The 16,891-nt window shown below is 40.9% G+C and overlaps 1 protein-coding gene across 3 annotated transcripts in view; it reads left to right on the top strand.

Moving 5' to 3' along the window:
• The window catches only part of TMEM241 (transmembrane protein 241), a 58,108-nt gene extending 41,431 nt beyond the window's left edge, over positions 1 to 16,677 (top strand). For 2 of the 3 annotated variants that reach the window (XM_074576830.1, XM_074576831.1), the window contains exons 14-15: positions 12,438 to 12,502; positions 15,991 to 16,677. In XM_074576830.1, coding sequence (XP_074432931.1) covers positions 12,438 to 12,502; positions 15,991 to 16,051 — 126 coding nt within the window. In that variant the 3' untranslated portion in view covers positions 16,052 to 16,677. Of the gene's footprint in view, positions 1 to 7,938; positions 8,078 to 12,437; positions 12,503 to 15,990 lie in introns of those variants that run through there. The other variant, XM_074576834.1, reaches the window with a different exon arrangement.
• The last annotated feature ends 214 nt before the right edge of the window (positions 16,678 to 16,891 follow it).

Genomic DNA, 16,891 nt, shown 5'->3' with positions numbered 1-16,891 from the left:
GCTGCTGGCCCGCCCACTGGCATCTAGTCCTCTGGAGGAAGATAGACATAGGCAGATGCTGAGCTCAGTCCTTCCCAAGGAGCCAGCTCCTTTTGTGCCAGATATATGTAGCAAACTGTCAGTTTGCCTGTTAAATTCACCGCTTAAGTGTGACGATGAAAAGCATCATCATCCTGTCCGGGTTATCAGCCTTCTGTGTCTCTTTATGGTAATCTCTATTTCATGATCTCATAAGGGCTAGATGAGGTGAAGAATAACTTGGAATGCCAAAAGGCTAGCTCTTGCTGAACGTAACATAAGATGAAGTGCATTTTATTGTGGTATTTTACAGCAGCAGAGTGTTAAAACAGCTGGCTGCTCCCCAAATTGAAAAGCAATGCTTTTCAAATCAAATAGAAAAAATAATTCTTTAACACAGTATACCATATTACTGACCAGTAAAATTCAGGGCATCAAACAGAAGATAATACTGAGAGAACTGACTGAGTAAAAGCATAGAGAGGTGTAGATTTTTTACAGGTTCACATCTGCTCAAAAGGTTTCAGTGCCTGGTGCCCATGATCATAATAGGTTGAACACTGCTGTTGTTGCTGTTCCAATACTTAACTCCATTACACGAATATTTAACAATTCATAAAATAAGAACAAGATGATGACTCACATTGCCCTGTCAGCTTCTGAGCTCAGAGGTTCCAGGGGAGAGACTAAATGGCAGGAGCAGCTTAAGGCCTTTGCAGTATTGGGACAGCACATCAGGAAAAGAGACTCCTCGACAGGCTGAAATGACAGAGGAAAAGTACAGTTAAGCATTATAATGCATGAAGCATTTACAGGGAACAGGGGGCATTTGGTATAACCTGGAAATACAAATATAATTCAGCTTTTGGTCAGTTATATGTGCATCAACAGTCAATCTTGTAACAGCAAGAATGGACAAAGCACTTTTTGCCAGAGTCAAATAAAGTCAAAGGTATTTGGCCTAAAGAAGCCTTCTCGTATCCCTCATTAAATGACTTTTGCTGTTCTTGCTTGACAAAGCTTTAGCTGCCTGGATTGTGCCTCTCATTTGCAGAACTGACCTGAACAGATGCTATGAGTGTGGTGCATGTATGCACACCTGTTTGAATCATGATTGATAGTGTTTCCATATCAGCAAAGCATGCTTCAGGGAGAATGTACATGAATTGTGCAGGGTTTTCCCTTTGCGTCCTTAAAACGGAACTGGAACACTGAGAGTAATTACGGTATCTGGATTACGTTTTCAGTGGTCACGTTTAAGAGAAATATTTAAATATGAACAGAGGCACTGTTAAAATTAAGCTCTGTACTGTAACCACTCTACACTTTATAGGCTGAAGATTGGTAGCACTTTACCTCTCATTTGTCATAAGAAGGGGAAACGTATGTTTTGTCCGTTATCTCCAGTAGTGGAGGGCAAATGCTTCATGTTTTTGCTTTCTCTTTATTACGACAGAAAATCTGATGTTTGTGTTTGAGTGAAGGCAGGGTGGAGTGGCTACCTGATGTTCAAAAAGAAATAGCTAGTGTAATTTTCAAGCCAACCTAGTATTTTACAAGGGGCAAAGAGTTGTGATTTTCTTTAAAAGTCTCAGAATATCTTTCACTTTTTGTAGGAAAGCAAAATGAGTTATGATGTGCTTGTAATAGGTCAGTCCTATCTCATCAGTGATGTATGTTTATATATTTCTATGCTATATACAGTATGTGTTTATATACATGAATGCATATGTAGATATATGTGTTTACATTGATAGATGTAGACCTTTCTGAAAGGAAAGATCTTGTCTTGTTCATATCTGATCGTTGTAAATATGACCATGATTTTCTTACATGAATTCTATTAATTACGCTCAGTAACCCACATATCCTTCTTTACTTTCTGTACTTAACTATTGTAAGGTGTCTCTGCAACATAGAAGAATTGCTGTGTCTTTCTCTGAGGTGGTTCTTGTAAGGCTTAAAAGAAAGAAACAGACAGTGCAGAACCAAGGAAATTAAGGTATTGCCAAGAATCGGAAAGACTACCCAGTAGCTATACATTAAATCTTTGTATGGCTGAGAGCCGTGAGACAGGTACCGTGTACCCTAAAGAGGCGAAGGCAGATGGTTCTCTAGAAGTGTTTCAGAGGCAGGAGCCAGAAGGGCTTTTTTGAACCCTTTCTGCATTGTAGGACAGGGCTGGGCATACAGCTGGTTCCAGAATGACCTAGTAACCGCAGCTTCAGTATCCCCTAATGGCTCATTTTCTCCTGCAGCCAAACTGCTAATGAGACGCATACGGTGCAAGAACAATAGTTTGGTCACCCCTTTGTCTTATGAGGAATAAGAGAATAATGAAGTTAGACAACAATTCAGCAGTTCTTTTTGGCATTCACATGATGCTCAGTATTAAAAGATAGTTACTGTAGCACATTAATCTGAAAGGATTATACATTAGTCCTTGACAATGTATTAATCTGATAAACCAGGGTGCTGAATGACTTCAAGGAAGCTGATACAACCACCTATTGCTTCAATCTTGCACTTGCAGGATCAGTGTCTTGGTTGCATTGGTCATCACATCCTGGAAACAAAAAGAATGTACAAACAACAGCACTGAGAAGAATCTTCCTAAATGCAATAGAAAGTAGAGGATGGATACCTAACTCTCTAAATACTGGAACTGTATATTACTATCTAGGCATAGAAATGCAGAGGATTGTCTGCCCTTTAAAAGCATACTAGGGATAATTAAGAAGTCTGCTTTCTTATAGCAACTGAAAAGCTGATACATAGAAATACTCCTCTGTGATGCAGAGATTATAGTTTGGGTTATTGTTAAGGTAAAAAAACAAAAACAAAACCAAAAAATTTTAAAAACCTGATGATTTTGCTAGAGGTAAACATTTATACTGCTTCTGTTCTGAAAACATTTTAGAGGGCAGATTGTTGACTCTGTGTGTCATTTGGTCTACCCTCCCCCTCTTTTTAAGTATGTTTTATGTTTTAAATCCAGCGAGTAGCTGATTTTAAGCTGGCTCAGAAGTTAATTGCTATGAAAACCAGATAGATTCATTTGAACTAGAACTAAGTTTTACCGTTATCATTAGCCATTTGACTGTCAGGGCAAGTTTAAGCACTGGCTGCTATTGAGTCACAATACACAGAACTAAATGTGTTCTTAAAGAACCCCCTGGAATTTACCATTATTGTTTTAATAATCGTCAAAAAAGTAAAGAGAAATAAAACATAAGGGAAGGGCAGAAGAAAGCGACCCAAACCTCCTTCAAGAAAAATGTGCTTTAGCAAAGCTGGAGATCTGTGCAGGCATTTAGGCAAATAGAAATAAAGGATCTCAAAGAATTTTACAACAGCTGGTAAAAACTTCTGTGTGGCTGGATCAAAGCTGTGTGGGTCATGAAGTTACTGACTGTCACCGTTGCCATGGTGCCACTGTTGCCATGGTGCCAGCATCACTTACTGTTTAAGCATCAACACTGCCCAGGCCCATGCACCTCTTGATCAAGGGTGTGTGTCGGGGAGGATTAAAGGGTTTTCTTCCTTCAGGAGAGCTGAGCAGAGTCCACCTGAGAGCAGTGCGCACCTAAGTATGCTGTAAAGCACAAACTCATTGCGCTGTCTACTGAATTCATAGCCTGACAGTCTCCAGTTAAGTCTGTCAGGAAACAAAAACCCTTAGGGCACGTCTGCACTTTGGTCAGGCTGTAAGGGTGATGGCAGTGGACATGCTCAAGTTAGCTTTAAACTGATGAGCGGAATTGACAGCAAACCCTGTTTTGCTTTACCCCTTTCTCCAATGTATTTCACTTTGGATTGTTTCTTTCCCTTGTTTGGGCTGCTCAGCTTTTCAGGCAGGATCACAGCATTGCTGTTTCCATTGGGAGTAGCCATTATTTTGTTGGTTTAAGCCTAAAGCTTCATTATTTTTCTTCGGAAAAAGCTGTGTCTCTGCTTAAAATCCTTCTCTGTCTGCTCCTTCAGGGGCCTGTGTTATCACCTGGAGCTGTTAGGTTAAGCAGTATGTTTTGCATTTCCTTTTAATTGGTAACAACAGACCCTCAGAACAAAGTTGAAAACTCTCACAGGTCGTTTTAATGTATTGATTAATACGTCTGAATCAATATCTAGGGGAAGGAGGCTCTACAGGAGGGTTAGTTGGAGGATTTTTGCCCCCATTTGCTCTACCTCTTTTAACCAGAGATTGGCTTTGACGCTTTAAAGTTGGTTTAAATGAGCCTTCAAACTTCTAGAAATGATCCAGATTGCATGGAAAGCCTTTTCATTGCGATAGTCAATATGTTTGTAAGCTTCCAGGGAAGTTTTTATTTCCGTGATAGATCATCCCCAAAGCTGACCTGAAATTAAACAGTTAATGCTTGTTTGATTTTGGTGTGGTTCTGCATGCACTATTAATTCAGGTGCTGTGCAGGACTGGGAATATCTTCTGTACACAGTGTCTGCAGCTGTTAATGGTGCTTTATTTTGAGTGATGACCGTGGAAAGAAAGCAGTATATTCATTTTTTTCCATGTTTTCTCGAGTAGGGCATTTTCTCCTGCCCTATTCACAAGCAGTCCGGTTGTACTTGACTTTAGTTCGAAGTCCTCTTTCTTGCGAGGAAGGATGGTGTACCATGTTTGCCATCTTCAGCTGGGATTTTTGCTGCCCACTTGTGGCAGGTTTCCAGTGCCTGTACCAGCCTTCCACAATTGGTGTGCGTACTGGTGGTCATTGGTGCTTCTCCTTGCCCATTGCTGACTTTGTGAAACTTCACAGTCAGCACCTGCTGTAGGAAGATCTCAAGTCTGGGTTATTTCAAAAAGGCTTGTCAGTACACGCTGCACCACTTCAGTCAAGGTTTAGACAGGGGCGATCCAGATCCCTCAGCGTTCTTCTGTGTATTTGGCTGTCCCAGTCAATGCCTTGTTCATCTGTTTCAGTAGCTGCTGGATCTCTCTGAATCAAAGTATTCTTGCGAAGGTGCAGAGAAGTTGCCCATCTGTCAGTGTTTGGTTGCCTTAACTTTGGATGCAGCAAAGCAGAGGAAAGCTAGATGGAAATGGCTTGTAGTCCAACTGAGATGAAAAGCGTATGTAAACAAGGAGGGAGAGTGTTAACAGCTCAGCAAATTCATGTGAATTAATGAACACAGAAGATGGCATTAAAATATTAACTGTTCCTTTTAACCTGTTCTTAAGCTTTTTTGTTTCATTTTTGCTAGATCTCTATACCTGACATAGCATTTTATATTTGTGTGCACGCATGTACATACACTTACTGTCAAATAGATGTACATACAAACGAGATGTAACTCTGAAATTTGGGAAGGTATTTCAGTGGCTCTCCCTCAAGAAACAGAAGAGTGTATGTTGTTACTGATGTTTGCCTCATGTAATTTTTGCCTTTTTGGTAGTACTGGATTTCAGCTTTTGGTGGCACCAACAGTGATCCATTTCCCTGACGATTTTTGATTATTATCTTAGCAGCTGGTTAAAACATGCAGAAGAGGGACAAAACAAATATTATGTCTATAAAAAGCTTGACATTGCTTTAATTCCACCAGCAGAATGAAAACAAAGGTTATGTATATCAGAAGCTTTTTCCTGATGTTTTGAGAAGATGACCTGATGATAAATAGAATGATTTATTTTGCACAGTGAGTGAACTTGATGAGCCATTTCAAAACACTGTCTTTGGAAAAAATACGCGTTTTTGTAAGGACAGAGGTTTCGGCAGTTTGGGGAAGTGAGTTTACAAGGATTGGCTCTGTGTACACAAACGAAGGAAAACTTTTGTAAAGTATTCTGTGTTCACTTACAGCAAGAACTATGACATTTAACTTTCTAGCAGTTTAACAGTGAATCGGAGGAAACATACTTTTTATATGGTATGTACAAGTATAATTGTAATATTAACAAATCATGGTCATGTCTGGACTAAATCCCCCATATCTTTCCATTCCAGATAGGAAGATTAAACTGGAATCTAAATTTTGAAAATGTCCTCATCCTTGTTCTTGGCTGTATAAACAACATGTTCCTGAACACCTCAGAAATGCTTGATACTTAAAATATACAGCTGGCTCTTGCAGCTTGAAAATCTTTCTCTGAAGTAATTGCAAAGTCAGAGGTGGAAGGGACCAGTGATAGCTTGGTCAAGAATGACACATTTATCCAGCCAGTGCTGGCTGGTTTGAAGTGATCGAGAACTGGCACAGCAGAGGCTATGGCATAACCACAGCTGGTCAGGGGAGAAGGCAAGGCAGCCAAGAATGCAGAGTCCCACATTTCTGTATCTCCCAGGATCCAAGTTTCTGCTTTGTCAAGGACCGGGAACCCTTAGGAATGCCACTGCCATCTCCTGTCTTCACGCCACATGTCAGACTTACTAGAATTTTCTGATGTTATGTGGTCAAGAAATAGATCTAATAGGGAAGCAGGCTCAGCAGTGATCTTGCCTGTTCTTAAGGTCCTCCAGCAAAGAATTCTCCAAACAGTCTTTATTTTTTACTTCATTATCTATGAAACTAATTTCTAATTCTAAATTAATTTCTATTTTTTGTCTGATTTTTTAAAAACAACTTTTATGAACCAAATTTTGCCTTCTCTTCTGAGCATTTTTTCTTGTCTGACCATAATGTGATTAGGAGAAAGGAGGGGATCATTCATGTCATGAGTTGTGGAATGGTCTGTCTACCTAAGGTCCTTGGGAACTCTTTAAAACTAGTGGTAATGGTGCCTCCCTCCACTCGTGAATCACTAAAGCAGATTTACAAATGCAGATGCATGAGAGCACGTTCTTTCCTATTCCTCCTTTTTGCCTGTGCAAGGATGATTTTACGTGCTGGATTTGTTCCTACTGTTTTGTTCTTCCGCACATTAGGATATTTCTGCTTTATGAATCTTAGTCTGCTACCAAGCATTTCAATGATGTCATCGTTGATCTTGTTGCTGGTAATTCAGCCTGATAATGAGCAAACTCTGGACCCGTGGAATCGACTCCCTTCTTCTCTTTGGATCCTGAAGTTGGACACTGCGTTGTCCTTCAGAGCAGCTTGTTAAATGTAAATGACGATGTAAGCAGTGTGCAGGATGCTGCATGGCATCCGGGCCTGTCTTTGGTTCCCAGAATAATGGGAATGCCTGAGATTTTCACCCTTTTTTTTTTGTGGCGAACCGAATCTGGGAAGCCTCTGACTGTCCCACTTCTTGTGGGTTAATACTCTGGAGCCCTACCCCAAGCTCAGCCTTTCAGACAGGTATTTCACCACTAAGGAGACACAGACCTTTTTCCTCCTAAGTGATTCCTCATGATCCTTCCTTAAAACTTCACCATAGTTGATGATTTACCAACTTCTGATGAGTTATCTTTGATGGCCATGTTTTCTCTGATGCACAAACCCTGGAGCTTTCACATGTCCGTGGTCATTAGGTACAATGAGTTCAGCCTCAGCTCTTTGTCTTGCAGTGTTTACAAAGAGCAAGTCTTTCCTATCACTAAATCTTCTTGAAATACGTTACTCCTATTTAGAAACTGGAACAGGGATCTCACAAGCTCTGTTTCCCTCTTTAGGGACCAGGTTGTAAGCTGACAAATGAGTCTGTATTTCTCTGCTGTCCCACGCTTTCTAGGTGGGTCCAACCCCACTTCTGGTACAAACTTGTAAAAGGGCTGCTGTTTTAAGACCCTTCTCTGTGGCACAATCCAGGCACTGGGGCTGGGTTGTCCTCTGTTTTCTTTCCTGGTTCTTGTTCATTCCCTCTACTAGAGTAGCTGTGTAAAGAAGTCCCATTTGTTCTGTTTCATTGTCTGACTATTCAGGCCCAATCTTTGTTCCAGCAATCCTGCAGCATTCTCCCTGTGCTTGAGGTGATGCCGCTTTAATCTTCTTTCTTCTCCTTCCCGGTGGGATCTGCAGTCCTAGCTCTCACAGGCTATCTGCAATACCACACAAGCCATTTCATCGAGGGCAAGTTGGGCCAGGCTGATGAATTTCTGCAAGTTGTGGCCTTGTGGGCATAAGTGGAGGAGGTCAGCTGTCTCTCCTCTTATGCACAGACCTCATCCCAGGTAAGTATCCATCTCAAGGATACACTTATTTCCTTGAATGCTGATACATATTGTGAAGAGCTAGCACCGTTTTTGATTGAGATAACAAACACAGTCTGAAATGCCAAGATTTCTGTTTATTTATAAAAGTACTTGTAAATAACTCAGTGACTGGAACTATAGAAATAGTTGACATCAAGGCAAATAGGTGTTAATAAAGTATTCCTTTAAATGGGTCTTGTTTCCACAGTAAAATGGAGTGACACATTAAATTTAGAGTGATTATTTTAAGAAACAATCTTTTTTCCCCCCCATTTTTTTTTGTGTGTGCATGGAAGCATTTGAAATAATTTCTCAGGAATGATTTCAGCTTACATGGAAATGTTTTGTTAAACGATGCTACACTTGGATTTTTTTCCTAATCACTGAAAGCTGTGTCAGAATTCTGTAGAAATGTTCACGGTATGAATGTTTTTTAAAATAGCTTTTGCAGTACTGCCTAGTCACGGTTCCTTTAAGCAAGTAAGTAGGCAGAGTCCATGGAGCTATTCCTGTTTCTAAAATTGTTGGGGTTCAACCATCCAGTCTCCATCTCTCGGTGGAATTAGTGATCATGTGTCAGAATCTTGGGGACCTTTGTTCAAAATACACTAGTTATAGCTAATTAAAACTTTCTTTTCCACCTCCTAGTTTTAAAGATTCAGCACCAAAATGTATTTGGAAATAATTTACTTTAGATTGCCCTTTTAATTGCTTTATTTTGTCTTGCAAGCTCATTCTTTTTCGTAAGGCATCTGAATGCCTAGGAGGACAACTGTGACCTTTAAAGAGAAGAAAGAGAGATTACTGCATTTAGTGCATTGTGGTTTTGTTTTTTTAAAGGACATTCAGAACATCAGTGTAGGTGGGTTTTTAAATGCTGAAGTATACTTGAAGGAAAATTACCTTCTGAACTATGTCCCTAGACTTTAGATTCTTCCCTTGGAACAAATTATATGGTTAGCTTCGCTGAAAACTTGTTTTTTTCATTTTTGAATGTGTTCCTCTTTTAGATAAACAATCAAAGGTGGACATTTTAGCAATGTGTTTTCCTTTTGTTTTGTTTTGCGTTTTTTTTCCTTACACACGCTTACTTCATGTGCTCTTCCAACCCACATTTTGTTTCTGTTTGGCACTGACAGACTCTTACATAATTTTTTCAAAAATACAGCAGTGTTCCGCTGTAATAGTCCAAAAGGCTACGGCCTGCATTTTTGCAGAGGTTTGGGATGATGGCAGTAGAATGGTGTATTGTTTTTGATAAGGCCTGTTTTTGGAGGGTTCTTAAATGCCTTTTTCTCTGCTGTTGGCCTCTTCTCAAGTTTCTAATAAACAGGACTGTACAAGGGACTGGGTGACACAACTTTAACTTGTGTCACTTCTCAAATACAGCACTTCAGTTTCTTTCAGGAGAACAGCTTAAAGAAAAGAATGGTCTGTAGATACCACAGCTGCCATCCTTCAGTAGTTCCTGTTTAACATGCCTGGTAATGAATATCGTATATTTTTATGTAAAACTAGTATTAGCCTAAAATAAGCTCAGTGCAGTTAATTCTGCAATCATTCATGCTGATGTGAATCAGAAATAGTTCCTTGTAGGTCAGTGCAGCTGCTGCAAGGTGTGTAAGGGGAGAATCCAGTCTGCTAGAACAAGATATGGATGTATTTCAGAGAGCTGCATTTGAACTGACGGATATCCAGCCCAGGAGCTGCATTTAGGTAAAGTGCATGAAAGATTCAGCTGCTGAATGATTAACTTCCGCTGCTTGGAGTAGGTGTCAGCTCCCTCTGGCAGCAAATGACTATGAGACCTGAACGTGTGACCTGAATGTAGACAGTTGCAATATCATCTTCTTCAGTTTTGAAGAATAACTCTCAGTTTGTGACTTGTCCTTCTCCTCTGTCAGTCTCTTTTGGGTGCATCTGTTTAGTCATATGTTTCCTTGTATGTATACAGACAAGGCTCTAGGGGCAGAGCTATTATGTATCTTTGATTTTCCCCTGGGCTGGGAGCTCATTTTTTATGTTAGCTTCGGGCTTTAGAGTATTGCCCATGTTATACGCCACTGTTGTAGGCAGTGTGCAAATAACTTAAGTCGAATGAATAGTTCGTATCAAGAGGTATATGCTTATAAATACTTAAAGGGTGGGTGTCAGGAGGATGGGGCCAGGCTCTTTTCAGTGGTGCCCAGTGACAGGACAAGAGGTAATGGGCACAAACTTGAACATAGGAAGTTCCATCTCAACATGAGGAGGAACTTCTTTACTTGGAGGGTGGCAGAGCACTGGCACAGGCTGCCCAGAGAGGTGGTGGAGTCTCCAACTCTGGAGACGTTCAAAACCTGCCTGGATGTGTTCCTGTGCAACCTGCTCTGGGTGACCCTGCTCTGGCAGGGGGGTTGGACGAGATGATCTCCAGAGGTCCCTTCCAACCCCTGTCTTTCTGTGATTCTGTGGTTCTGTATGTCTGTGGTTGTATGGATACCAGTGATTTGATTACTGTGCAGGAATGGAGTGGATCTGCAGTCTCATGGTATCCTTCATGGATCAAGTCCATCCTCCTGCCTCATTCCCGCTGCAAGGTGCCTATGCTATAGGCAAATAGAGAACAGTCAGGGTGTGATTTATGGTAATGTCTAGGGAAAAAAAAAGCCATCTTCTGCATGCCTGTATCTCCCTGAAGTAGAGAACATCCCCAAATAGTCCAGAGGAGGCACTCACTATACAGTCCCTGTCGAGCATCACTGCTGTGGTGCTCACTGCCATTGTGTGGTCTCACTGCCAGCTTTAGATTAGGGATACAGAATGGAAGGGACCTCTAGAGATCATCTATCATCCCCTCTCCGGCTACCTCTTGGAGTGGAGCTGGAGAAGTGATGTACAACCATCTCATCTCTGCTGCTTGTGATCCTGCACCGATTATGCTCCAGGCAGATTCAGAACCCTGCCTTTTACCATGCAGCCGTAACAAATGTAGTGGGTATTGATTAACAGACTTAGCACAAGGTCTGGTGCACAGAGTCTACTCTAAAACGGCATTTGCTTCCCTACCGCACGTGTAGTAGTGTTTTAACACGTAATAGATCATGGAATGAAGTTTCTGCTGTCTCCCCTGGGAGTCAACTAGACAAACAACTATTAGGAAATCTTAGCTGATAATTGTTTAAATGTTTTGTTTCTTAATTTCATCTTTTTCCTTGGGCAATTTTGTGCTTTCATTCCTCAGTGCTTGTGTTTCCCAAGTATTTGTAAATCACTACCAAGTCTTCCTTTCCCACAGGCATTGCTTATCCTAACTGTTGACTGAAAATCAATCCCTCCATCTAATGACTCTGTCACTGTTCTCTGAACTCTTTCCATTTTACATTATCCATCTGGCAACAAAATGACAAAAACTGCGCGCAGGCTGCAGATGTGGTAGCTCCGTAGCTGTTGGGGCAGGGATCCGTTACAAACCATTGTATGTCCGGATCTAGCTGTTTCTGGGATCAGTACCGTGAAAATATAAAGCCATTTGCCCCCAGCTTCTCTGCCCAGGACACCTTGGTGTAATGAGAGATTTGTAATATTAACCTACTGAAGTTGTATTGTTTTTGTTTACACCACACATTAATCCTTCTTTTTTTTTTTTGGCTTTTCTACACCCACAAACACATTTCAAGCTCTCATTCTCCTCAGAAATATAAGGCTTTTCAAGCCTGGGACCCGACTGGTCTCCCCAGTCTGCTGTCGGCAAATAAAAGCTAGCAGGTTTCCAGGCCAGGCCAGCTGGGATGTGTGATAAGGGACCCTCTGCTCTGGTTCCCTGCCCTGCCTCTGCTGTGTTCCAGCTTCTGTAGGAGTTAAAATTCAACTGCGATGCATGACCATTGTACTATTTTCTCCATTGGTTTCCCAGCCTAATGAGCAGTGTATTTTGCATGTGCTTTCCCAGGAATACCCCACAATCAGGTTCTTGCCTGCACAGGTCTTGTGTCTGTGCACAGGTCTGTTGGGTCTTTTTCTGCTGTTTCTGGCCTGCCTTCCACTGTCCAGAGGGGAAAAAGGTGTCTGTATTTAGTCCCTGTACTTGCACAGGGGAGGGAGGTTGGGCTGGAGTGGAAGATCCACATTTAGCAATGTCTCACTGTGTAGCATAGACTCATTGGGTTTCTCCTGTCCATTGACTATCTAATTTAGGTACTGCATCTAATGGTTAAGAAAACAAAGAAAAAGAAAAAAAAATGTGACTGCACATGCAGAAATTGAATTTCAGGAAAAGTATTTCAGTTTTCATTTGTTATATCGCAAGTTCACAAAGTGTTTTTTTTTTTCCTTTCAATTTAACAGGTTATCACTGCTAGCTTATCACCGTTCTTCTTTGTCATGACTGCCAATGTACTAACAATTTCTTGGTAAGTGCCTACACGCGCTTTTTTCTTAACAGTAAAAACGAATTTCCACACAGTGCTTCATGTGGAAATACTTTCTACATGTCAAGTTCTGTTAGTGCCAGTAATATTTTGCATGTAAGGAGAACCAGGTGTGCAATGATGGATGCAGTACAGTAATACAAGTAGAAGAGTGTTTTCTGCCTCTGTGGGAGAACATGGACATTTTGGACATTAAGCCTCACCACAATTCACTCAGCATGTTTTACAGCTAGACAAATGGATGCAATAGGCAAATAAATGACCCATTCAAAGTCACACTATAAATTAGTGGCGGAATTGGAAATAAAACACAGGAGTCATGGTTTGGTGACAGCGTCTTTTTAACCAACAGAGTGCATTCACGTTTCCCTAACATGGTGTGTACTATGAATGCATAAAATGAAAACAGTAGAAAAATAATGATAATAAACTTTTTCCAAAGCTGCAACTGGATTTTGTAATGTGTAGACACACATTACGAGTTGCCTAACCTGAACTTTTTAGGTAGAAATATAAAGGATTGGGGTGCAAACTTATTTGGTCAAAGACAATGTTTTCGGTCTGCTTTTGTACAGCACCCAGGGAAAGGAAATCCCAGCCCATGGCTGATGCTCCTAAATGCTTCAGCCAAGCAAATAATGACTAAATGCGGGGTTAGGCATGTGTCTGTGAAGATAGATTTGTTGTTGGAAATAAAAATCTGCTTGCTTTTGAAAAGCTTTAAGTTTCCTTTTTCCCCCCCACAGTTTGACTGCCATCTTAAAGATTCAGCTCTGCACTGAATGGAATTAGCATATTCTTTTTTCAGGTGTGATAAAGAAGTTACAGGAAGGAGAATCTCAGTTTAAACTAGCCCCATATACATATGTGTGAATATGCATCCCCATATGTATGTTAGGCATTTGTAATCTCAAATACTAAAATAAGTAACGTGTAATTTATTTTTTTTAGCTCTTGGAATACATTCATGTGGCCTATGTGTGTAAGAGGCTGAACTAATATCAATGCACCTAAACCACTCCTAGTCTAGACCATTAACTTGCCATTCCTCACCATGTTTTACATGTGTTTGTGCAGGTCTATCATGTGCGTGCTAGAGGTAGGCTTTTATAATATGTATGTATTCACTGACATGTCTACTAAAAATTCATGTGTACCTTTGTTAATGTGAGCACATGGGCCCATATAGTTGCACACATACTACGTGTCCTGTATGCACTGAAAGTAATATGAACGATGAGCACATCGGTATCTTTAAAAGAAACTTTGCTTTAGCCCTAGGGCCACTGTTAGCTTCGTTTATCATAACGCAAAAATATAACAATTGTATTTATTTATTTATTTATCCGAGTTCTGTTATTGCTTGTGCACCAGCAGTGCCTTGGCTATCAGCAAAGCTCTGGAAATAGTTTGTTAGATGATAGCAGCTGCAAAGCACTCGTGAGATCATTAATCACGGAGTTTTTTAATGTTGCTCCAGTGTTGTCATGGACAATATCATATGTTAATTTCTGAGTGATGGGCAAATGCAGTTAGCTGTCACCCCACAATAAACAGAAGTCAGAGGATTTGCCAGATGGTAAATTGAAGGTAAATCAGGAGTTGGCATTTAGCCATGTTTTTTGCTCTGCTTCATCTTGAAGTTATAATGGTGGTTTCTATGGGCCTAGTAATGTGGTGAGTATAGATTGCATGGGCACACGGGTACCTGAGATTTCAAATCCTTCAGAAAGGAATTATTTTTCACTGATGTAGGGCGTAAGATATTAAAGAACAGTTTATAGACACAGGCACCTTTTTACAGAACAGGGCTGTACAGTTTGCTAATTCTTGTACTGAATTGCCAGTCTAAATTTTAGAATGCTACACCAGAGAGAGGTTTCTTTTTGAAAGTCTCCATTTAAAATGTTGTAGAAAACAACGCATCTATAGAATGAAAAAAAAAAAACCAAAACCTGAGTAATTTCTAAGACTGTTAGAATTAGTTCTTCCTATATTCAGTGGGTTTTTTTCCTTAGGGTAAAGAGGAAGAATACAGTATCCAACCTTAGCTTATGAAGGAATTAATGCAGAGGGTATGTTTATAACTGGAGCTGAAATCCAGACAAGACAGGAGGGTTAACCCTCTCCAGAGATAAGTGCTCGGAGGTTGTTAGTGATTACAGTGGAACAGAATCACATGGTTTAGACCTTTCTGAAAGGCTTGTAGCCCTCGCAGCCCTTTGCTCCATGTTGGTAATTCCACACCCAAAGGTATTTTGTCTCCACAGTAGACTGTCCACAGACTGTCTGTAGCACCTACTTTCCAGGGCTGTTTCCTGGGTAATTGTAAGATATTGTCCTGTTGTTATACAATGTTTGTTCCTCTCGGGAAGAAGGGCAATTATGTGATTTTTAAAACAGCTCACCAAAGCTAAGATTTAAACGATTGTAATGCTGTTAAAGACCAGAGAGCCTTCAGCTTTATATGCCTTTTTTTTTTCTTTCCCCAAGGAAAAAAAAAGCCCTCTTACAAATGAACTTAACAGAAGTTTGTTTTGTTTATAAAGTTCATTAAGGAGCTTTTCTGTTTCATAAGCTAACTAAGCTATGAGGCTAAGATGAAAGGTCAGTACACTTAGCTTTGCACTGTTATAAAAGAGGAGATGAGTTGGTGTCCTACCATTTTGCAGTCAGCTATGATAGATAGCAGAGGAGATTTGGCGATTATTAACTATTACACGGCTTGAGTGGGTTGATTGATAGCTTCTTTCAGTGAATGGTTTTGTTTGTAAAACCGTTCATCCTGATTTGGAACTCAGCTTCTAGCCCGAGACTTGGAGAGAAGCGTTAGTGCCACCACTGTGCTGTGAGCAGCGCAGGAAGGAAGCGCTTGGGCACGTGTGCCATTGCGGCTGGGGCAGGTGCTTTCACCAGGTTCCTCACAAAGAGGAGCAAATACAGGAATTTCTACCGGCCTCACTACGCCAGTGGGATTTCCTCAGAGCAAAATCATTTTTACTGATTTCCTCAGTCCCCAAAACCTAGGCTTTACATCTCCTCCTGACTTTGTCAAGTGGCAAGTTTTTGTGACAGAACACAAACAGAAATTGCAAAGGGGAATCATTAACCTTAGGAGGTTCAGACTCTCTTGCCTTCCTTTCCTATTCTTGCTGGTGTATGGGTGTGCAGCTATTCTTGTAACTAAGTGCAACCTTCGTTTATCTAGATTTCTGTCTGCGTATTTTCACGTGAATACCACCAGCCCTAAAATATAGGAAAGGTAGTTTCTGATAAGATCAGTTAAATAAGACATTTCTGGTTTCAGCCTTTTCTCAGCAAGACGAATGAACAAATCACCTGGGTTACTGTCTCTAGGTTGAAATGTGTTTAGACAAAATAATACCTTTCTCCTAGTGTTGTGCTGTTTGGCATTGTATCAAGTGGAGGGACTTGCCTGATGCTAAATTTGTGGTATACTTTGTTTGCAGCCTTGTGATCGGTGGAGTTGGAGAAGCTTTGCTTGTTTACACTGAAAGGACAGGCACATAAAGAGGAACCAGATCTCACCATCTGGAAAAGAGCTGACTTGCAGCCTACAGACCCTATCATGAATAAAATGCAGCAGCAGAAATGAAGAAGTGCAACCAAACACAAGGAAAGAGACCTATTGTTTTTCTATTGAGAAAGAAAAACTATGCTATTAATAGTGCTAGTAAGAGCACAGCATAGTTGGCAGGGTGGTTCGGAGCCTTTGCCTCAAAGCACAAGACAAACTATTTCTGATTGATGTGGTAAAGGAAAAACTGCACTGTCTCACGCTGGTGGCTCTGTGTGAGAACCTCTCAGTAGCAGCTTCTTGCACAGGGAACTGAACTCAGGAAAAGCAGCATTCCCCACTGGATGCCCCCAGTTCTTTTGTTGGAAGCTGACAGCAGGTTGCGCCAAACAATGGGAGAGCCCAGACCCTGCCATGAATTCAGGATCAGGAAGGATGGATTTTTGTCTCCAACTGTTCAGTGAGCAGCAAGCTGCTGCACACAGGTCTGTAGTCACGTCGACTGAACTGGCACGGTGACCGAGGCCATGGGCCTTCTGGAGATAATTCCCTTCTGGAACTGCGGTGGGTTGACAGCTTTGCAGAATGGGGAAATCAGCAATAAATCTCAATATCTGTAGTGATTGCTCTTTGTGTGTTTTTTTCCTCTCCCATTCTCTGAGATTTCTGTTGAACTCTGCAAATTTTTGGCAGCTGGAGGGGTTGGAGGGACACATACTGTTCCCAGCAGTGGTTTGTCTCTTAAATTACTGCAAGAGGCAACAAAGATTATGAACCTTGAATGAATGTCGTAAAGAGTGTAAGGCAATTCATTTGAAGAGTTCTTAAAATAA

This window comes from Larus michahellis, chromosome 2, assembly GCF_964199755.1.
Source record: "Larus michahellis chromosome 2, bLarMic1.1, whole genome shotgun sequence".
NCBI classification, from domain to species: domain Eukaryota; kingdom Metazoa; phylum Chordata; class Aves; order Charadriiformes; family Laridae; genus Larus; species Larus michahellis.
This window is presented reverse-complemented; position numbering and strand designations above follow the sequence as displayed.